This window comes from Pelodiscus sinensis, chromosome 2 (assembly GCF_049634645.1).
Source record: "Pelodiscus sinensis isolate JC-2024 chromosome 2, ASM4963464v1, whole genome shotgun sequence".
Lineage (NCBI taxonomy): Eukaryota > Metazoa > Chordata > Testudines > Trionychidae > Pelodiscus > Pelodiscus sinensis.
Genome location: NC_134712.1, coordinates 231,388,595 through 231,412,061, shown reverse-complemented (window position 1 = coordinate 231,412,061; position 23,467 = coordinate 231,388,595). Strand labels below are relative to the sequence as shown.

The following is a 23,467-nucleotide window of genomic DNA, read 5'->3' as shown; positions in this document are numbered from 1 at the left end:
GAGCAATGCTGAGGGTTGCCGACCCATTCTAGCCCTGCCCCTTCTGCCCAAGGTAGCCCCTCCCCCCCCACTACACATTTTGCCCACCAAAGTATGTTGCCAGCCCTGGATGCAGGGGAAAAATTTTCCTCTGAATGATGTGGTACTGGCCAATATCAGGCACAATATTTAGGATTAAATACTATCATTTCGTGTGGCAGTATGGGTCTGATCCAGTGCCTGTTGAAATCGATGGAAAGGCCCCTCGTGTCATCCATAGGCCATTGCATCTGGCCATAAGTGCCTGTCCTGACTGTAGGTAAAATCTTTTTTGTCCTACTAGAGATGTCAGTGGTTAATGAGTAAGCATCATTGTTACAGGGTGATGTGTTCCAGCTACCGGTTAACTTGTGTCCCGGCTGCCAGTGGTGGGCTGGGCCTGACCTGGCCAGAGCAGCCCATTCTGCTGCAGGGAGCAAGCGCTCCTGCCCAAGTGAGCTGGAGTGGTCCCCTGCCCGCTCTGTTTAAGCAGTTAACAGGTTAAAAATAATGTTTAACCGGTTAACTGATTAAGCAAGGTTTTATATTCCTAGTACTTATGCAGGAGGCAAGCCAACTATCAAATGTAATGTACAGTAAAACTCCAATAGTCCGGCATCCAATTGTATGGCACTCCCAATAGTCCGGCATTAAAATGGCAAGAGCCTAGTGAGTGAACTTCGGCAAAAACGAGTCACAACGCAGCAGCAGCAGCAGCTGAACCGAGCAAAAAGGGTAAAAAAGGGTTAAAAAAATAAAACATTAATGTATATTGTATCCAGTATGTACAATAAAAAGGGTTAAAACACTTTATATACAGTATATACTGGATACAGTATATATATATATATATATATATATATATATATATAACCAACTTACAGTACCTCCTGATAGTCCGGCATGTCTGATAATCTGGCACCACCTACGTCCCAAAGGTTCTGGATTATCAGAAGTCTACTGTATATTGGTATGAGAGGCCAGCAAAAGCTACAAGCTCAGATTTGGATTCAGAACTTTTGTTCTTAAGGTTTTGAAGTGTTCATTTTTGTGGTCCTGTCTCAGTCCATCTGTGTTTTGTAATCTTTTATGGCTTTTGGCTCCCAAGCCAATCTGTCCAAAATGTGTGGGTGTTCTGAAATAAAAAGATTTACTTCTGGCTTTTCTTGAGCTTTTTGTCCTTTTGTCTTACCAAAGCAAGAAGTAAAACTCAGAATCAATTCTGCATGACTGCCATATGGCATGTTACATTTATTATTCCAAAAAGACAGAAATATAGATCTATAAGTACACATAACAAACAGAAATAATAGAATCTCCGAGTTATGAACACCTCAGGAATGGAGGTTGTCTGTAACAGAGCAAAATGTTTTGGTTGTTCTTTCTAAAGTTTTACAACTAGGGATGTTAACAAGTAGTTGAGTGTACAAGCCTAGTCTTATCTCTTAATCTTCTTGACTACTCACATTGCTCCTCTCTTCCCCACCCTGCTGTCTTTGTATCTCAAAAGCCGGCATTAGATCCGTGATGCTGCCTCCCTCCGCAGCTGCCTCTATCAGAGAAAGACGTCTCTGCCCGTGGCAGGCCCAGGCTCACCATGGGCAGAGGCTGCTTTGTGGCAGCAGCTCCTGTATGCAGGGGGGTGAGAGCTTCCTGTGGATAGAGGCTGGCTCTGTCTAAGGGGAGTTCAGACCCCCCACCAATAGGAGCTTTTGCCAGAGCAATGTCTGTCCTCGGCAGGCTCAGGCTCACTGTAGATAGAGGCTGCACCATGGGAAGGGGAGTAGCCTCTGTCCACAGGGGTTTTGGACCTCCTTAAAACAGGGTTTGCTGCTCTCTGCGCAGTTGCCTCTGTATCAAAGGTAGCAGCATGGAGCAGTAGGCAACTGTTCTGCACCAGGAGTTGTTTTTTTAAACAGGCTCCCCTTTGCAGACCAGCTCCCGCCTGGCACCTGCACTGCTGCCTCTGTTATTCCGTAGTGCACGGCTGCTGGTCCCACCCCTGGAGACTACAGAACGTTCGAGTAACCGATAAAAATTAATGCAGTTACTTGACTATTCTGTTACCTGCTATCTAGCATCCCTATTTACAACTGAAAATTGACTTTGAAATGTTGCTAAGCAGAATAAAAATTCTGCTTTAAATCATCTTAAATTAAGTGAAACAAGCACTGAAATTTTCCTTACTTTGTTGTCTTTTTTTAAAGGTTTCCATATTTTTTTAGTAGTTTAGTAATGTAATGTATTTGATTTTTCTTTGCTTTCATCTCAGCTGCTGTTTTCTTTCTTCTGGTTTCAAATGAGGTGTATGATTGGTCAGTTCATAATTCTGACATTCTACTGTATACAAATTGTAGGAAAACAAGCTATCAAATGGTGTTAGGGATTTCCCCAAATGGAGGTCTAACCATTTAAAACTTAAACAGCCCTCTTTTAAAAGTTAATACATTATCTTAAATAAACATTAAACGATAGAGCAAGCTTTTATTAAATAGCTGAAGGAAGTATAATAGGGTCAGTTTTAAGTTTTGAGAAAAGTGGGTTGTGCCATATTTGACTCACAAATTGAAATAGAAATAAAAAACCCTAAGTTTGAACCCTTCACTTTCTTGAAGACAAGACAGCTTAAATTTAACAAAAAGCCCCAAAGCAAACTGTGTCATTGTGCTGTATATAATTCTTGTAGCTGATTAAGGTTACCAAAAGGGATAGTTCCTTTTTCATTTGAGTTGTTATTAATGGAATTGTTTTTGATGATTGATCTCCTTTCATGCCCTCAGACTAATATTCAGGTATGTAGTCTTTCAGCATTGCTTTCATCATTCATCGCTTAAGTTTTGGAATATCTTTAGAGAGAGAGTATGTGTGTGTGTGTGTGTGTGTGTCTGTCTGTCTCTCTCTCTCTCTCTCTCTCTCTCTCTCTCTCTCTGTTTTTTGGTTCATTTACGGTACATGTTCATGCTCCCTCATTCGTCATTGTCTCACAGTGATATGGTGAAACTCGTAGAAGTCTCCAATGATGGCGGGCCTTTGGGAATCCATGTAGTGCCTTTCAGTGCCCGAGGCGGAAGGTAATGTATTGTATAAGATTTTAATTGAATCATAACTTGCTGTGTTTTATCTTGGTTATGCTTACTCTTGTGTAGGTGCCTTTAGGTTCTATTTGAAATAACAAGATTTTTTTCAAGAGGAAGTTTTACTGGCTTAAAATAATTGAAATATTCTGCTACCCTTACTCACTCAGTACACTGCAGTATGAAAGCAGTACATAAGGGAAGTACATAAAGCAAGAAAGATGGCAAAACCTGCACCTTTATAATAAAAATTGTATTGTGGTCTGATGGAAACTTGAATGGCAAAGATATGAATTATTTCCTTCAGACTCTCCTCAAAATATTTTGCCCCTTTAATTCAGTATAATATTTATGTATGTTTCCCCTCTTGTCTGGTTAGTCATTTATCAAAGTAACTTTCTAAACCAGAGAATGCTGCATCTACCTGCATTTTATAAGCAAGATTGAAGGGAAAAGAATTGCAGTGTAATAATATAATATTAAATTGTGTCCACTGTGCTGAAAAGAGAACAAGAAAAGCAAATAGCATGGGGTTTTTAGTTGTTGGAGATTGTTGTGTAGAATACATTCCTAACTTAAACTTTTGTACATGACAAATGGCAAGAATTCCTGAAGTCTTAAGTTTCAAAAAAAAGAATGCAATGCAGGTGTTTTACATTAAAGTAACTCAAGATTTCGTTAGTCAATAGAACGTTCCATTTATAGCATTTGCTTTACTGAAGTATAATTTTAGTACAGGTTGACTCTTGCTAGTCTGGCACACACTCATCCAGCAACATCTGTGGTCTGGTAAGTTAGCTGGATGTCCACTTACCATGGCTGTGGCCAAATTTACAGTGGTCCCATAAAGTTTGCTTATAGCCACCAGTTGTGGCTATCAATGTTCTGTGATGTTACTTAGCTTTACCCCTAAATGTCTTCTAAGAGCTCAGTAAGCAGTGGAAGTGTCGGTAATGCTACTAGGTGACATTAACCTCCCATGGCCTGACAAATTCTCTGGTTCGACACTTGATAGGTCTCAAACTAAAGAGATTCAGCCTGTATTTAGGATCCTTAATTGAAACATCAGAGTATTCTTAGGAAAATTTCATTGCTTTTGTACTAATTATTATTTACTGGGGGGGAGGGAGGTTAAAGCTTGTGGGTATACTAAAAAAGAGGCAATCCATCAAGAATATAAGTAGGATTTTATTTGAGAGGAGCAAGATTGCCTTTATCTTGAAGTGTAAATGCATTCACTATTTCTTGTGTTTATGATAAAAAGGGGCCAAATATACATTTAAAAAATACAATCTTAGACGATACAATGAAAGGACGTTATGTTCTTTCAAATCTGCCAATTTGTCACCAATTTTAGTTTAAATTGATTAGAAGCAAATGTCACTTACAATGTGTCAGAGAGTCATAAAAACTGCTTTTCACACATGCTATACATTTTTTTTCTACAATAGAATGAGAAATATGTTTTTAAAAACTTCATTTCTGATTATTATTTTAACCTTTCTGCTTCAGTTAGTATACTGACATGTAGTACTGCGACAAAACTAATAATTTTGTTGAACTGAAGGTAACCTTCCCTGAGGACTTCAGGAGGTAAGAGCAAACCGCCATAATATGGTGACTCTTTCTTCCCATGAGTAACCTGACCCCATATTCAGTGAGTTCAGTCCGCAGATATGAGAGTGGTAATGTTTCAATAACAGTTTCATAAATAAAGACATGAGGTAATGGCATGCTGTGAATTTACATAGTTATCTAGTCCATGGACAATGCTAGAAGAGATGGGAACATCAGATCTGAATTGTTGGTTATTCTTATTCAAGGTGGTATTTAGTTTAATAAAGCAGTGGGTTTTTTAATCTCTCAAAACACATGTACTCTAGTTCTTCTGACATCTGTCAATCCGTTTTTTTCCATGTGTGTTGGCTACATGAAAAAGTGGGGATTAGGTCAGTAGTCCTTGTAGGAATTAATAGGTTTTTTTTAATAAGAATTGCTCTAAAAACCTACCAAATCTAATAATGAGTCAGTAAAAAGGATTCACTTAAGCAGTATGTTTTGCAAGATGATTAAAAAATAAAGAGATTTTCAGTTAAATTCTATACGGATTCCACCCAGGAAGCTTGTGGAACTATAATATAAGGATAAATTGAAAAGGCCATGAGTTTAATTCTTGTTTTGTACCTGCTAAAATACGGGTGACCATTACTTATCAACTTGGATAAGCAGTTCAGCTATAAGCTATATAAGCTCTTCAAAAAAAACCATTTTATTTAGTCTTCGTTTTTCAACCTATTCATTTTTTATGGTCTTTAATCATCGATATTATGCTAGGGATCCCCAAAATCTGTTTCATAAATTGAGGGGCATGTGAGATATTTAACCTTTAAAATGAGTTTGATATTGTAATTTTTGCCATTTCATGTTTAAATAATATGAATTCTTCTTGATGGGAAAAAATTCAGACAGTTTTGCAAGTGCTTACTCATAATAGTTCTTTTCAATTAGTGGAATTACTTCAAGACTTGATAAGGGGTTGCAGTCCCTTAATGTGGCTGTCAAGAGTAAGAAGCAAAGTTTAAACTGTTTATACCGTGCATAATGACTGTATAAAGTAGATTGATTTTTTAAGAATACCAGTATGTTGTGAAACATCATAGGTACTACATACAGTGTACTTTTCAGCTATTTCTCTTTTAGGATTTTTTATTTTTGTTAATAAAGGGAAGTGTTCCCAAAGCCTGCCACACTTCGAACTTGAACTTTAATAATTGTTAAAGAGTTGGATATAAAGTTATGGATCATACAGTTGATACATATTGAAACTGACAGGCTTGTGTTTAGTAATCCCCTTTGGATGGCATACAGTATCGATAATGCTAACTTGAGTTTCAGGAAAGTTTCAACCCATGATGTCGTACATCTAAATTTTAACATGATAGTCAAAGTTTTCCCAATTCACAGTTTCTTATTAGTTGCCTTATTTCCATTTACAGTCCCTCTACACTTTGAATTTTCCAGTTCTTTTAATGCTCTCAGTTCCAAAGTTGTTACAATCTCTAAATGCAAACGTAACAATACTCTAGCAGTGCTTCTCACAGGTTGCCGACTTGAGTCTTGTCTCTTTTTCTGTCTACTTATAAGCTATTAAAACACCATCTTAACTATATAACACTTTAAATATATAAACATAACACATTTAAAAAGATTACTTTTTTATTTATAGAAAGCAAATCTACTATGCAGTGACAGTTATATATCAAGTACCTTACTATTATCTTAGTATCTAAACACAAACATAAATGAATTAATCCTCAGAACACTCTTGTAAGGTAGTAAAATATTATCTCTGTTGTAAAAGTGAAATATTGAGGCACCAAGCGATAAATGACTTGACCGAGAAGTCACATAAGAAGTCTCTGGGCCAAAATCTTTTGAGTTCCAGACTAATGCCTTAGCCATAACATCATTAGAACCACAATTCATACAAACATATTTGTTCAGTGGAGTGTTTTGAAAAAGTTCTTTAAAAAAAAAAATACATGCTTTGCACAAAGTTTTTCAATTATTTTAAACATAGTGAGTATAGTCTTCACTGATGTCACCTTCAAATTGCATTGTACGTCTCTCATATAATAAAGCTAAGGTATGGTTTGGAAATGTGTTGAAAAGTTCACCCTGTTCTGTGGAATAACAATATAGTATTTACTTTACCATGTTATGATTGTCAGCTTTTGTGTTGTTCCTATTAGTGCAATGAAGTCCACATAAATCAGGCCAGGTCACAGTTTTAGAGGGGACCTAATCTCCTAAAAATGCAGCCACTCAGATTGGACGAGATGCACTCTTACCTATATCTCCATTGAGAGCTGAACTGTTACATCTATAAAGTAATATTTGTATGCATGCATTATTTTTTAACGGAAGCAGCAAAGATGAATGACAGGAGGGCAGAAACAGTCGATTCATTATTTTTTCAAAAAAGGCTGTGCTTGGTATTGCTGCACTACTCAGTAAAGCAAACAAAGCTAATGACCACCCAAAAAATAGTTAAACATTCCATTTGTCTCTGTCATAATCAAGGTTTTCAGAGTGAAGGACACTGTGCTCCATCTGTCACTTATGCCTTTGTGTTACGTCTGGTAGGAATGCATGATCTTAAGTGACATACTGCCTGCTGTAGCCAAGACCCTTATAACAAGTAGGGGTCAATTTGAACATTAATTTGCTACCCAAGGAAATATTACAAATCTTTTAAGTGCAGTTCTACTTACTGAAGGCTGTGCTTAAAATGCTGCAGTGACACAGCTGCACTGCTGTCTCTGCGCAACTGTAGCACATCAGTGAAGACCCTGCCTACACTAATGGGATGGCTCCTCCCATTGGGGTAGGTAGTCCAGCTCCCTGAGAGTTTGTAGCTGGATCAATGGGAGAATTCTCTTATTGGCCTATCCTGTCTACAGCAAGTGTTGGGTAGGTTTAACTGCCTTGCTCAGTAGTGTGGATTTTCCACATCCCTGAATTGTCATAATTATACCAACCTTATTTTCTAGTGTAGTCCAGGCCACAGAGCAGGTGTTCTGTATGTGTTCAGGTTGGTCTCTGCACATGGATATTTTTTAAATATATATTTGGGGTTTTAGTGGCTGATTATCTGGTGGGTTTGTTTATTATCAGGAGTATAAGGACCAGAGCAGCTGAGCACTGTCATTCTTCATTGAGTGGTTGCACATGTGTGTGTTACTCAGATGCATGTGCCCTCAGAGTGCTGGAAGCAGAGTTTTATGATGCAGGACATGTTGGGGTGGCATGTGTGCCTTCACTTCCTCACAATACCTCTTTGAGTCTACATGAAGGTATCATTTCCTTGAGCCCCCTAACTCCTTTTGCAGCTTCTATGGCTTGAATCAGACAGGTTACCTCATCAGACTTTTTTTCTTTAGTTAGCCAATTTAGCTTTCTCCCTTATCTGGAAATAGCAGTTAATATATATTAAGTTTTATTTTATTTTACATTTAATGTTCATTTTTAATCATTTCAGTGCTCTGCATGCAGTATTGACCAGATTTTAAGCACTGACTGTCATGTGGAGTGTTTACCTGTTTGCCCAGTATTTGTTGCCTTTTTTGCCTTATAGCAGTGGTTCTCAACTCGTTTCAGTCCACGGACCACCAGGCCAATCAAAAAATTTTCAGGATCCCCTTCTTTTTGAGACATGATAAAAAAGAGCAGACAACGAATATTTAGGTTTGAAATTTATTTCTTACTAACAGATTTTTGGATTCTCTTCTCACTGACAAGCTTTTCAATATTTGGAGTGGTACTTGATAATGTACAACGAATATAGCTTTCCACTGCAAGCCGATTCCTCTGTTTGGACTTAACGGGCAACAAGCACGAAAATCCAGTCTCTCACATATAAGTTGATGCAAATGACAAAAGAAATCTGACTGCGTGTGCTGACAGATTTGGGTAACTCCCGGTCACGCTGGCCCAAAATTTCTCTATGGTAGACTGCTGGTACACGTCTTGAGCCGCAAAATCATTTTTCAGATCCAAGAATTCCTCCTGCACATGACGCCATGGGTGATGCACCGCGTGCTTGTGAATATGGCGTAAAACAGCCTAACGGCGGTACCTGCTCACGCCATGTGACTTTGGACAATGTTCCTGTGGACCACCAAAAAAGTCACCATGGACCACCAGTTGAGAACCACAGCCTTATAGGAAGGGGCAAATTAAGGAGAGGTGCAGTATCTACTGCCCTTACAAAAGATGGGAGATTTCTGGAGACCTGGGCCTCAAGCACTATCTCATGGACTATCCTGGGGCCCTCAAGTGAGTGCCCTAGGACTTGCATGCAGACTGCAAGTGTGAGTATGGTTGTCTCTAATAGGCCCCTAGACTCTGACGCTTCTTAGCAGAGAAAGAGGAGTCATTTTTCTTTTTCAGGGCCTTCCCAAAGGTTTAGATACCCAGAGCAGAGCTGAGTTACTGGCCTGGGACCATGGTGGGAAGTTATTTATATTATGCTGTAGACTGTTGGCAGAGCAGCCATTGATTCTGGTACCAGTGAATACCATTTCAGAGCCAGCATTGTTGATAGCAACAATCCTTCAGCCTTATAAGTCAGCTAAGAATTTGCTTTACTTCTCTGTACAAGACCCTTCCTTTGGTACAGATGTCCATTGTGTTGGCAGCACCTCCTGCAGTATTGAATCCATCTGTCTCCTCAGCAATTGTGCAGAGACTTTGAGTGGTTCTGACACCAGTATCACGTAAGAAACATGGTTAGAGTTTGGCTTGTTCTCTGGTGCCTTCTTTAGTTCTGGCACCTTCTTTGGCTCTGGCACGTATGGCACACCGTCTTCCCGTCAGTTTGACTCAGACTGTCCTAGCACACACTGTCTTGGTGCTCAAACAATTGCTGGCTCTTGTTCCAATCCCAGCCACCAACCTGTCCTTTGTTGACTTGATTAATTTTTCTCAAATGTTGCAAAGACTCTCTTTGCTGCACCTCAAAGACTAATGTTCCCTCTAATTTTTCCACTCATTTGCAGAATACATTTTGTTATGTGCACCCAGGCATTGTGGATGTGCACCACTAGTAGAAACACACGTGGTCAACTGTGGATGCTGTGAGCACTCTGTCAATCATCTGGGTGGCACCTGAATCTCTCTGGGGTGGCTGCCCAAACACATGACTTACAGGCAACACTGCCCTTTGCTCATTAGTGATCTATGCCCCAGCCTTCAATGGAATCACTATAGATCCCTGCAGCAACAGTATTATAGGCAATTTTTCCAAGACAGCATGATTTTTCAAAGAGGAAACATAAAACTCAAGAGAAGGGAGTTCTCCAATTCTGCTTTGAATCGGCGTACTTGTCCTCAATCAGCTCTGCAGAATCAACCCATTTGACTTCCCCTTCAAACACAGCAGTACAGAAGCTGATGTTCTTTTTGCTATCTTGCCCCTCACTTAGGCACAGGTTGTCTCACTTCCTTGATTACATGGGAAATCTTAGCCACAGATGAATGGTCTCTATTCATTGTGAGACTGATTTAGTCTAGTTAGTGCTCCTTCAAGAAGTACCAATTCTGCTTACTCCGTGCAACTTTGGCCATACATGTTCACTGTCAATATTGCAGAAAAGGACTTCACTTAAAATGATTTCTGATCCCCAAGTTCAAGGGCATCAAAGATCTGTATTGTACCCTCAACATCTCAACAATTTAATCAAATAGGTATGATTTTTGCCTGATTTCCCTAAGGTCAATCCTTCCTTCCTTAAGGTGCAGTGAACGGTTTGCTACCCATCATTTGGGGAATGCCCACTTCTAAGTGGCAATACTGTCAAGTCATAGGACATTTCTGAAATTCATTGTAGTGGTCCAATGACAACAGAGGGTCAGAGAACCCATGGGGAAAAAATAGTGGGTGCTAAGCACCTAGTGGTAGCCCCACTGAACAGCTCCTTATCCCCCTTCTGGTCATTGCTGGTCAGCTGTTCAATGGGGGGAGAGGGAGAAGCGGGGGCAGGCAGAGGCAGAACAAGGGCAGAGCACACTTGGAGGAGGGGGCAGGAAGAGGTGGAATGAGGTGAGAAGGGGGGCATGACTGGGGTCTTAGAGCAGAGTGGGGGTTGAGCAACAGGCTTGATATCACAGGTATTCAGCAGGGGAGAGAAAGGAAATTCATGTCTTCCTATCTCTAGACCAGCAGTTCTCAAACTTTAGTTTGGGGATGGGAGGGGACTCAGAGTAGGGGTTGAGATGCAGGGAGCTGAAGGCTCTGGCTGGTGTTATGGGCTGTGAGGTGAGACCAGAGATGAGTGATTTGGGATAAAGGAGGCTCTGGGTTGGGGCAGAGAGTTGGGATGTGGGCTCTGAAGTGGGGCTGGGGATTAAGGTTTGGGGTCCAAGAGGGTGCTCTGATTTAAGGCAGGGTTTTGGGAGAGGGTTGGTATGGTTCCCAGGAGAGAGTTTGGGGTGCAAGTAGGGACTACAGATTGGTGCGCAGAAGAGAGTGCGGGGTCCTGGTGCTTACCGTGGCTATCACAAAGTGGCTGCGAGGTCCCTGCAGCCCTTATGTGGAGATGTAGACAAAGAGGCTCTTCTTGCTACCCTTGTCCCTTCAGATGCCATCCCCGCAGCTCCCATTGGTCATGGTTTCCGACCAGTGGGAGCTGCAGAGAAGGCCTTCAGGCGGAGGCAGTGTGTGGAGGGACCTGGCTACCACTTTGGGGGCTGTGCAGACCCGGGGAAGGTCTGGGGGGAGGAGAAAGAGTTGATGAGGGGGTCTCTGGGATCCCCTGGCATTCACTTGCAGATGTCAGTTTAAGAAATGCTCCTCTAGATCTAAACTTCAGGTTCTCCATCAAATCTAGTTTATCATCCATGAATTAGACCATATAAATCAGTCTCCTTCATATAAGATAGTATAAATTGGTCTGTATTTACTGTAAGGATTTATATATCTGGTTTGCAAGGTATTTTGGGAACCCCTGAAGAAGGGATAGAATAACACAAACTGAGCTATAAATTTTCTTATTTTTCGACAGCTTAAATTACAACCTTAATATTTACTTTAACAAGATTTGGTGTATAAATATTCTCTGCATATATGTGAAAGTAGACACTGATGTACATACAGTTCCCATACCAAAGAATTTTATCGATATTTTACCTACAGTGCTTTTTTCTGTCGTATTTTTTTCATTTCCAATATATGTGTACGTCTGTTTTATGTTCCAAAGCCAATACATCACTCTACAATTTGTTGCTATTTTTCAATAAAGTTTACTTTTTTGTTTTGCTACTGTAGTTGTTTAAGGTACAAAGAAAATTGAAGCAACATCGGCTCGCCATTGTTTGTACTGAAATTCCTCTGTCTGATTTTTTTTTTGCAGCCATATACTGTCATAAGAAATGACGCTGTACTTTTGCTGGTCTAATGAAGTATGAGTGTTTTTTGTGTCCCCGCTAGAGCACTGAAAGTCCTCACCATTTCTTCTTCGCATTGATTCCCTGTCTTCAGGGCCTTGCAGTCATAGACTTAATTCTCAAAGACATAAATGACTAGAAGAGCCTCCCTTTGTTGCTAGCCAGTCCCATTTCTTCTTCATCTGGATGGGCTGCTGTTGAGTAATCCAAGGGATTCTTTGCCTCACCTCCTTCTCCCAAAGGTCCCACAGAACCTCATCATCCCAGCCAGTCTGAGAACTGGGAGTCCCAATACAGAAATAAAGCTTGAGCATCTGGAATGAGACTATTGAGAACTACTATAACATCATTAGGCTGGGGGCAATGCAATATTTTAATACTGTAAGGAGTTTTTGAGGTAGTGTTCTCTTTTGGGCCTGCCGGCTATGACCATTTAATTGGCGAGACAAGGCCTTACTTTCTAGCAACCATTTCTATTTGTGTCTCAGGTGAGTCGATTACAACTGGATCATAGTTAACTTCAGTGCAGTGGGCAGTGATGGTTGAATCATATACTGGCATATTCAGTGTAAAGTTCTTATTCCTTTCTTGGTGTTTACGCTGTCAGCTTTTATTAAGATAAATTATGATCATTTCCATACAGCTGGGTGGCAATTGTGGGGAGTTCACATTTTCAAAGAACTCAGACTAACTCAGACAATTTAGATGTCAGTAAAACATTTGTGCTTATTTTCAGTTTTATCATTCATTGTAATTTATACTTAGAAGTGAAATGTTAACATGTGTGGCTGAGTTTATTTTAATTGTGTAATTAGACTAATGAACCTTTGGGAATATATTGGTGCAAGTGTTAATATAATCAAAGCAGTTAAATTCCTAATTATATATCTAAAAGAAGTATAGAGGCAGAAGATCTCAGTGGCTTGCCATTTCTGCTCCCCACTCCCCATCAGTTAAAATTAAGCTGGTGTAAAACACAGCATGGAGAGCAATTTTCATACATCATACATCATTATTATTGTAATTTCTGCTGGGTCATAGCTTTGCAGAGTGTTTTGCAGAGCTTATAAGAAATTCAGCCCCAGTTTTGGAGCGTTCCTAGGGTAAGCCTTCTCTACGTTGAGGAAGTGTATTATGTTATTTAAAATGTGAGCGTTAACTTGTTTTCTATTACGAGGTGGCACTTAGCATCAGGGGAGCTGACAGCCTCTGCAGGCCCCTGTGCAAGGCTTTGTGCTCCTGGAAGATCCTTGGATAGAAGGGGCAGGGCCAGGAGCAGTCAGCCCTCTGTGCCACCTGGAGTGCGTCTTGCCTCCCTCCCTTCCCCCCCAGCCCTGAAAGCAGCATGGAGTATGTGCTACAGGCGGTGATTTAAAGGTCCTGGGGCTCCAGCTATTGCCTGCTTCCCCCCTTTCATCAGGCCTGCTTAGCATAGACAAGGACTAATAATGTTTTAAAGCATGTTATCTGGTTATAGTTAATACCCTACAGGGTTTTTTAAAAAATATTTTAAAAATTATTTGCTTTTTTGTTTAAAATTATGTTAAAACCTGTTAATTAAGATGTTTTCTAATATGATTGATTTTCCTATGTAGGAATATGCTGTATATACTTGTGCTTTAAAATAGAAACTGTTTTCTTAAAAAGAACTCCATAAAATGACACTGGCATCTCATGTTGGTTTTTTACTCTAGATACCAGCCCAATTGTGATTGGTTTTCAGAGGTGTGTGTGTGTGTGTGTGTGTGTGTGTGTGTGTGTGTGTGTGTGTGTGTGTGTTTTAAACCTTCCTCCTCCTCCCCCCCTTCCTTGCAAAAAAAATAAAAAAATAAACCTCAACAGCCAACTCTGCAAAGGAATTCTGGAATCAGAAAGTCAGATGAAGCTCTTCCTTGTTGCACATCGTTAATGTCCCTGTCCTGGCTGCAGAATGTAGTATGTGTTTATTATACTTGCCTCTGAACTATCCTGCAAATCTCCCTTGATAGGGAATACTGATGGTGATTGTTGACAAGGATAGAATCCAATTTATTTTGTAGATCTTACAATAAGATTGCAAAAACCTTTTGCTTCTAAAATGAGCAAATATAATCTGCAGTCATTGCAAAATGAACATAAATCCCAACAATGGCATTTTTAGAGTAACATTTCCGAGTAGAACTCTACTTTAAATTACTGTTATGATGAAGCAACAGGAATGGAAATTGGTATTAAAATTGTGTGGGAAATTAGGTTCCTGCCAAATTTCTGGGAAAATTATTCTGTCTCTGACATAGCTGTATTGGGTATCAGTGCTATGTATGTCTTTAAACAGATACCATATTATGCTTTTTCCCAACATGTAAACTGTGTGTAGAAGTTAGAGACACACAGATGTGATCTCTAGTGCTGACAGCAATTGGCTAGAAACCAGGAGGGTGCCGGGTTTAAGTTTGAGTAAGGCTTTTCATACCCTTTTTGATCACCGGAAGAGTAGTTTGGAAAATAATGGATGGAATCATATTGTATTGGAATATATATTTCTGTATAAAACTGAAGTGCTGTGCAAAATCTCATCAATTTCACTAACATTTTGTCTGTGATGGGCGGGGGAAGGGAAAAATATTCTGACAATGCTAAAACATCCCAGTTTTTCTTTAGAAATGAATTTTTGTTTTGATATTTTAAATTTTTGTATTATATATTCTAACATTTTAAAAAAAGATAAAATTGAATGTAAACATTTTGATTGACCCAAAACGTTTTTAAAAACATTTTCTTTTGTGGAGGATTTAGAAATTTTCAAGTTTTCCTAATTGAAATGAAAACAGATTTTGAAATCTCAGAATCCTTCACAGAATGGAATTCTGTTCTCCACGCAGCTCTAAGAGCTGATTTTTCCATTTCTGCTGAATGTTCTTTAGTCCATCCATTCTAATATTGGGTAAAAAGCAAGATCTCCATGAACACCAGATGCTGTATCTGAGATGAGCATTCCTGCACTAATAGAACTTGTAAGCTTTGTTTAATGAAACTAATTGCAATTTTGACATGTAGTTTATTTCTGCATTACATTATTTTACCAGTGGTTAGGATTAATAAGGTTTTTATTAGATTTGAGAGCTTATGCGGATAAATTTCAGAAACAACGAATCATGCAGAAAATAAGGTATCTTACATTAGCTGTAGGTTAACATAACTTCACTAGAACATGTAAGCATATCAATCGTTATACCAAAGAAGTGATATATTATTAATAGGTAACTAATCTCACAATAAAAAGTAATCTATGCATGCCTCCAGTGTGGAGATTGTCTGGGCCATGCTACTTTGTTGGGATCCGAATTGCAGAAATACCAGGGCTCAGAACTAACAACTTAATTTCCACCATTATTGTCTCAAACAAAATGCAACAATAAATTGTATGGACATCCAGAGTAGTAGGCTAGCATCACCACTACACCCTAATTACCACTTTACCCCACTTCAATCATAAATTGGAAATTCATGGTGCTCTTCTACCTTGGGTATATTTAATCCAAAATTTTTTTTAACTCTATTTAAATACGTTGAATATGGACGAATGTTTCTTTTCTCTCATACTTGAGTAAAACAGCCTAACGGGGTAAAAACAAAAATAATATCTCTCCTCAGAACCACACCTTTGGTCTGACAGATATGGAGTGGTGGAAAGTTTCAATCTCCCTGTGATAATTTCAGAAAGCAGAAAGAGTAAAAATGTTTTACAATCTTAACAGTGGCTTAGTCTAAGAAACATAAGCACAGCCATACTGGGGCAGACCAAAGGTCCATCGAGCCCAGTATCCTGTCTGCTGACAGTGGCCAAAACAACATACCCCAGAGGGCCGGATCACAACAGGTAATCCTCACATGATCTCTCCCCTGTCACCCACCTCCAGTGAAACAGAGGCTAGGGACACCATTCTTATCAATCCTGGCTAATAGCCATTGATGGACCTAACCTCCATGAATCTATCGAGCTCTTTTTTGAATCCTGCTAAAGTTCTAGCTGTCACCACATCCCCTGACAAGGAGTCCCACAGGTTGACTGTGCGCTGCATGGAAACTGTAATTATGATACAAAATGTTGTAATAAAATAATGCAAACTGTTTTAGCATTACTTTATATTTTGCTTAGAGGAAAGAGTATTTTGTGTAATCAGCAGTTATGAATGTTTTAGTGCCTTTCCCCAACTGACAAAGCATCCTAGTAAAATTTTATTTTGTAATTACACACACTATAATTTTAAAATCTTAATGCTGTGATCAAGATATTTTGCATTGAAACTAAAGAGAAATAGATGTAATCGGGAGCTGTTGTTTAAGAATTCACTGTTTTACTGATTGTGACAGACATGGAATTGCTGTGTAATCATTACAGATACTGAGCTCTAATAATTTTCTGAACATTGTGTGTGACCAGGTAGGTGCAGTATAGCTATAGTGGTATATTAGAATTGCCTAAATAACTGTGCAGATCTAATTTGATAGGGAGCTTTAGAAAGACCAATCAGGAAAGTAACTCAGCAGATAAGGATACGCCAGAACACACTTGGAAAACAAAGAGGCAATCTTTTCGCTTCAAGGAGCCTGTCTTACTCAACAATTTGCAAAACTGATTTTGCCAAATCTAGGTGAGGGGATATGAAAAGAGAGGAGATGGCTCACTTGTTGGAAGCTGTCTAGAGCAGCATTTGTCAATCTTGGTTATTTGAGTGGGCCACACAAGGGAGCTGCAAGATGGTCATAACCAAGATGGTATCCTGGAATGGGGTAGTTTTTGCTAACTCTGCTTGTGCCGCTAGAATTGGTGGGCTGTGCTGAGTGAACTCATGCAGCACTTTGGATACAGAGGGAGCACATGGCTCTTAAGTTGATGTTGTGTACAGTTGACTAAGGATGTTCTATATTGAGTAATTTACTAGTCGAGTAGTTGATAGGCATGTCTGTATTCCTCCTTTGAAATGTACAAGAGCCCCAACTGACCCCACGTTCTGAGCAGCGTTTCCCCAAAACCTGGGGTCAGATGGTGACTCCTCTGGTGACCCCGGCCTCTGCAAGTTTTGTTATGCCACTCTGGAACCCAGGATCAGTGGGGAAGGCCCCAACTGACCCCAGGCTCCATGTGATGCTTTCAAAGGGGCAGCACCGCACAGCTGATCCTGGGCTCAGCTGTGTGGCGCTGCCCCTTTGAAAATGCCGCTTTGGCGTTTTAAAGAAGGGCTGCACTGAGCTGATCCCGGGCTCCATGCAACCCCCCCCCCTTCTCGCCCCTTCTCCCCCGCGGCCTCTATCTGATAGAGGCAGCAAGGGGTGGGAGGAATCGACTAGTGCTTAGCATCCTTACAATCGGCACATACCTTATTACACATGCCCTTGCTTTACACAGAATCATAAAATACTAGGACTGGAAGGGACCTCGAGAGGTCCTCAAGTCCAGTCCCCTGCCCTCATGGCAGGACCAAATACTGTCTAAACCCATCCCTGATAGACATTTATCTAACCTACTCTTAAATATCTCCGGAGATGGAGATTCCACAACCTCCCTGAGCAATTTATTCTAGTGTTTGACTACCCTGACAGTTAGGATCTTTTTCCTAATGTCCAACCTAAACCTCCCTTGCTGCAGTTTAAGCCCATTGCTTCTTGTTCTATCCCCAGAGGCCAAGATGAACAAGTTTTCTCCCTCCTCCACCCTTTTAGATATCTGAAAACTGCTATCATGTCCCCCCTCAATCTTCTCTTTTCTAAACTAAACAAACCTAATTCCTTCAGCCTTCCTCACAGATCATGTTCTCTAGACCGTTAATCATTCTCGTTGCTCTTCTCTGGATCCTCTCCAATTTCTCCACATCTTTCTTGAAATGCGGTGCCCAGTACCGGACACAATACTCCAATTGAGGCCTAACCTGCGCAGAGTAGAGCGGAAGAATGACTTGTCGTGTCTTGCTCACAACATACCTGTTAATGCATCTCAGAATCATGTTTGCTTTCTTTGCAACAGCTTCACACTGCTGACTCATATTCAACTTGTGGTCCACTATAACCCCTAGATCCCTTTCTGCTGTACTCCTTCCCAGACAGTCACTTTCCATTCTGTATGTATGAAACTGATTGTTCCTTCCTAAGTGGAGCACTTTGCATTTGTCTTTATTAAACTTCATCCTATTTACCTCAGACCATTTCTCCAATTTGTCCAGGTCATTTTGAATTATGACCCTATCCTCCAGATTAGTCGCAACCCCTCCCAGCTCGGTATCATCTGCAAACTTAGTAAGCGTACTTTCAATACCAATATCTAAATCATTGATGAAGATATTGAACAGAACCGGTCCCAAAACAGACCCCTGCGGAACCCTACTTGTTATGCCTTTCTAGCAGGATTGTGAACCATTAATAACTACTCTCTGAGTACGGTTATCCAGCCAGTTATGCGCCCACCTTATAGTAGCCCCATCTAAGTTGTATTTACCTAGTTTATTGATAAGAATATCACGCGAGACCATATCAAACGCCTTACTAAAGTATAGGTATACCACATCCACCGCTTTTCCCTTATCCACAAAACTCGTTATCCTATTAAAGAAAGCTATCAGATTGGTTTGACATGATTTGTTCTTTAAAAATCACCTTGCCACTTTCCAAGTATTTACAGATGATTTCCTTAATTACTTGCTCCATTATTTTCCCTGGCACAGAAGTTAAACTAACTGGTCTGTAGTTTCCTGAGTTGTTCCTATTTCCGTTTTTATAGATGTGCACTATATTTGCCCTTTTCCAGTCCTCTGGAATCTCTCTTGTCTCCCATGATTTTCCAAAGATGATAGCTAGAGGCTCAGATACCTCCTCTATCAGCTCCTTGAGTATTCTAGGATGCATTTCATCAGACCCTGGTGACTTGCAGGCATCTACATTTTCTAGGTGATTTTTAACTTGTTCTTTTTTTTATTTTACCTTCTAAAACTACCCCCTTCCCACTAGCATTCACTATGTTAGGCGTTCCTTCAGACTTCTCGGTGAAGACCAAAACAAAGAAGTCATTGAGCATCTCTGCCATTTCCAAGTTTCCTGTTACTGTTTCTCCCTCCTCACTGTCCACTGGGCCTACCTTCTCCTTGCTTTTCCTCTTGCTTCTAATGTACAGGCAGTCCCTGAGTTACGCGGATCCGACTTATGTCGGCTCCGCAGTTACGAACGGGGCTTTTCTCGCCCCGGAGGACGGGAGCAGCGGGACGCCCAGATGCGCCGCGGTCCGCCGCCCCCGTTCTCCGGGGCGAGAAAAGCTGCTCCCCGTCTCCCTGGTCTGCAGGGAGATGGGGAGCAAAGCCTTAGTTCTAAATAAATAATTGCTTTAAGGTGTCTGGACACTGTCTTAACCACTGTTCTTGTAGGGAAGAGAGCTACAGAGTCTAAGCCTAAGTCAGACCTGCTGAGACAACTTCTAAGTAAAATATAAAGCAATACAACCAGTGCTAGGGAATTGCAGCTCAGGTTCCTAGCTTAAATCTGGAGAGCCATGTGATTCTACCTGAAGCCATGTGATGACTAGAGGCTCCAGTCCAGAATGGGGAATGCACTTAACAAGACCAAGAGATACCAGAAGTGCAGGACACTGATAAATGACATTTAGAGAATATTCTATATGTGTTCTTAGCAGAACAGAATGAATTACATTTTAATGGTTTGTTCAATAGTTCACTGTTTTTGTCACCTGTTTTCTGCTGATAAATACACACTTTGCCCATTATCTTCATGTGTTTGTAGTCCTCCACACCATAGCATTTTACCACCTCTAGAATATTTAAAAATAGAAATAGCAGTAATGCACATCTTCTCTCGGTTGCACTTTTAGGAGACATAGTACGATTAGTTTGTAAGGGGAGTTAGTTTTGTTTGCATGTGTCTGTGTGGATGTGAAGAATTTATACAGGGAAAGCTAAATTACAGACATTACTTTTGCCTTTCTGCCTCATTCAGTAAGGTACTCAGTGTGTACATAACTTTAAGCATGAAAGGGATTTTATTAAAAATCACTGGGCAGCTTCATATGCTTCTAAGTATGCATTCTGCATACATTTGTCAGTGGTTTTCAACTAATATACCATCATGGATTAGATATAGCTGGGTGATGTGGGCCACATGCACACAATTTGTATACTGCCTATATGGCCCGGAGGATGTCATGGGCTGCAGCTATGTACTGGTTGGGTGATAAGTGGCCTATAGCATATGGGTTCAGAACCACTGGTTCTGTCCCTTTGGCATGCTGAAATTAATGTGGTGGGGCTTTTTGAAAGATACACACACACACACACACACACACACACACACACACACACACACACACACACACATATATATATGAAATATGCTGGATTGTCAGTCCTGTTTTTTATTCATTGCCCTGTTACAATGTCACACCCGTGCCCTGAAGGGGCACCTTTAATAATGAGAGGATAGTTTTGGGGTGGAGAATTGCAGTGTGGATGGCTTGGGCCCCCAGTGCAATACAGACTAGACATTGGTAACCATCTCATAGTGTACAGGCCATCAGATGGCAATTATTTTCCTTCTCCAGCTCATCTGAAGAAGCGTGTTTTGCCCATGAAAGTTCATGATACTATATATAGAACGTTCATGGGCAAAACCCATATATATATATTTGTTAGTCTCTAAGGTGCCATAGGACTATTTGTTTTTAAAGTTACAGATCAACACAGCTACCCCTCTGAGACAATCGAGACTAGGGTTGACTTGCTTATGTCAGGGTAATTGTCTACTTAAAAATCACACTTCTGTCTGCAGTATCCCCGCTTACTGTTTTACAAGTCACAATAAATAGATTTCTGTCACTCAAAGAAATCATAGAATGTTGGCTTTATTTTTAGTTGGCTTACTCAGGATGTATTTTGCCCAACATGATGGTTCCTAAATCTTCTACTTATCTCTTCATTCTAGGCTTGTCTCTTATCAAGTATATCATCATTTTCCACCCAAGCAGTAGTAGTACTAATGGCCAAGGACTTCTGTATTAACTGGAAGCATTGAAGTGCGAATTAAACTTCTGTGCCCTTAACTCCAGTTGCCTTACTGAGAAGATGCAGGCAATTGTCATCGTGTTGCTTTTTGGAGCCAAATGTACAAGATTCACAAATCCAGGCTTTGTGCATCAGCCTACTCTGATGTCAACTGAATTGTACTGAGTTGCTTGAATTTTAAAGATGGACCATATTATATATTTTTATTTCAAAAATGTAATGCACCGGTGGTCTTTGTTTTATGTAAGGGTGGATCCCAATGCAGGTAATGTTTGTAAGTGATTTGGAACCTTGATAGCCTGCTCCAAAAGAGCTGTTTCTTTAGTTTAGTAATACTGCTTTAAGCACAGAGCAGGCATAGTGATTATCATGAAAGCATATTAAATCAGGAGGACATTATGTACTGAGGAAATATTAGATGTGTAATCATTTGTAATCTTAATGTTCTAGAACCCTGGGATTATTAGTAAAACGACTAGAGAAAGGTGGAAAAGCTGAACAAGAAAACCTTTTTCATGAGAATGATTGTATTGTCAGGATTAACGATGGAGACCTTCGGAATAGGAGATTTGAACAGTAAGTGCATTTAGTGTACAGCTTTTTGCTTTTTAAACCTTCAACCACTGCATATTGCAGTAATTTGTGGAAATAAAACATTTTCTCTTTATTACAGAGTGAAGAAATAGTCTGCAGTTTTAGAATATATATATTTTTAATGAGTCAAGATACAAAATTACTGTTGACTGCCATTAGAATTTATTATGTGACTTTTCAATAGTCTGATAAATTATGCCTTGTTTCTTAAACATTGAGGGTCCATTTTTTTCTTCCTGATGGTAAACTGAACTTGGTTTTATTTTGAAATGTCAGTCATGGTTCTGGTTTTTATACATTTACAATACTTCATGCTACACATATAAGGGCAACAAGTATTTTTATGTGTGTGAAATCTAAAGATGCTGTAAACAGAGTAGATGAAGGTTCCCTGGAATATGTATTTTGGCAAATACATGACCAGAGTTTTGTGAGAAGTACATTTTCTTTCAATATGTAGTATAGTGTCAATTAAAGGAAAGATGTCTTAAGCTGACAGTTGTTCATTCATTACTATTTGTAATGAATTCATTTCCATTAGTCTTAACCAGAAGTGGAACATCATTATGCAGAAGTATGGCTAAAAAAATCCCTGTCCTGGACAACTTGTGTTCTAAGGGAATGATCAAAAACCTGTTGACATCAATGAAAAGACAAGATTCTCATTGAACTGAGTGAGACTACTAATGCACAGAAAGTTAGATATTTGATTAAGTTTTTGCAAGACTGGTGCCTAAGAAGAGAAACTCACATACAAAGGGGTATATGAGTATACCTATATACCAGTTTATATTTTGACTTTCTATTATCAGCTGAACAATTTATTGTAGATATTTTCAAAAAAGGCTTTGAGGAGGGACTGGGTCACAGTCCTTGTCATCTGCTTCAGGGACATATGAATGGGAAAAAGGCAGAGAGAAATGTTGGAAGAAGTTGCAATGAAAACCATATTAGTTTCAAACATGACTTCAATTTTTGTTAGTCTCTAAGGTGCCACAGGACTACTCATTGTTTTCACTGCAATTATTGTATTTAAAGTTACTGATAATTATTTAATAAGCCTAAAAGAAAAATGATAAATCTTTAGAATTATTGTTAAAGTTGCCACTGCAATATGCAGTATATACAAAGTTTTAATATACATTTAACATATATTTACTTTGTAAGTATTTTTCAGCTGTACTGTGTGGCTCTACTGAAATAAACCTTAGCAAAAAGCAGCCATGGTAGACTAATGAACAAATTTAGATTTTTTTCATTTGTTTCAGCAGTATGTCATCTCATGTTGCTTAATTAACATCAGTAATTATGCTTGTAATATCTTGTAGTCTGCCAGTCTTAATTTGTTAATTTTGTATTCATTCTGAAACCTAGAGCACAGCATATGTTTCGTCAAGCCATGCGTTCGCCAATCATTTGGTTCCATGTGGTTCCTGCATCAAATAAAGAGCAGTATGAACAATTATCCCAAAGTGAGAAGAACATGTACTATTCCAACCGGTTTAGCCCTGATTCTCAGTATATCGACAACAAGAGTATTAACAATGCTGGACTTCACACATTACAAAGAATATCTAGAATGAGTAACCAGACAGATCAAACAGACTCTTACTCACAGCTACCTCATACTGTGAATTCATCAGGGAAACCACCATCTGGCCTGGCTCCATCACCTCAAAAAGTTCTTACCTCCAATGCTAACAGTGGTTATAACACCAAAAAGATAGGGAAGAGACTTAATATACAACTGAGAAAAGGTAAGGAGCATGCTTCTGAAATAGTTTATATTGTGTAATA

The 23,467-nt window shown here is 39.6% G+C and overlaps 1 protein-coding gene across 13 annotated transcripts in view; it reads left to right on the top strand.

Moving 5' to 3' along the window:
* PARD3 (par-3 family cell polarity regulator) overlaps nucleotides 1–23,467 on the top strand; it is a 677,664-nt gene that overhangs the window by 386,141 nt on the left and 268,056 nt on the right. For all 13 annotated transcript variants that reach the window (XM_075922689.1, XM_075922688.1, XM_075922683.1 and 10 more), the window contains 3 exons: nucleotides 3,006–3,089; nucleotides 21,527–21,652; nucleotides 23,045–23,427. In XM_075922689.1, the coding sequence (XP_075778804.1) occupies nucleotides 3,006–3,089; nucleotides 21,527–21,652; nucleotides 23,045–23,427 (593 nt within the window). The remainder of the gene's footprint in view (nucleotides 1–3,005; nucleotides 3,090–21,526; nucleotides 21,653–23,044; nucleotides 23,428–23,467) is intronic.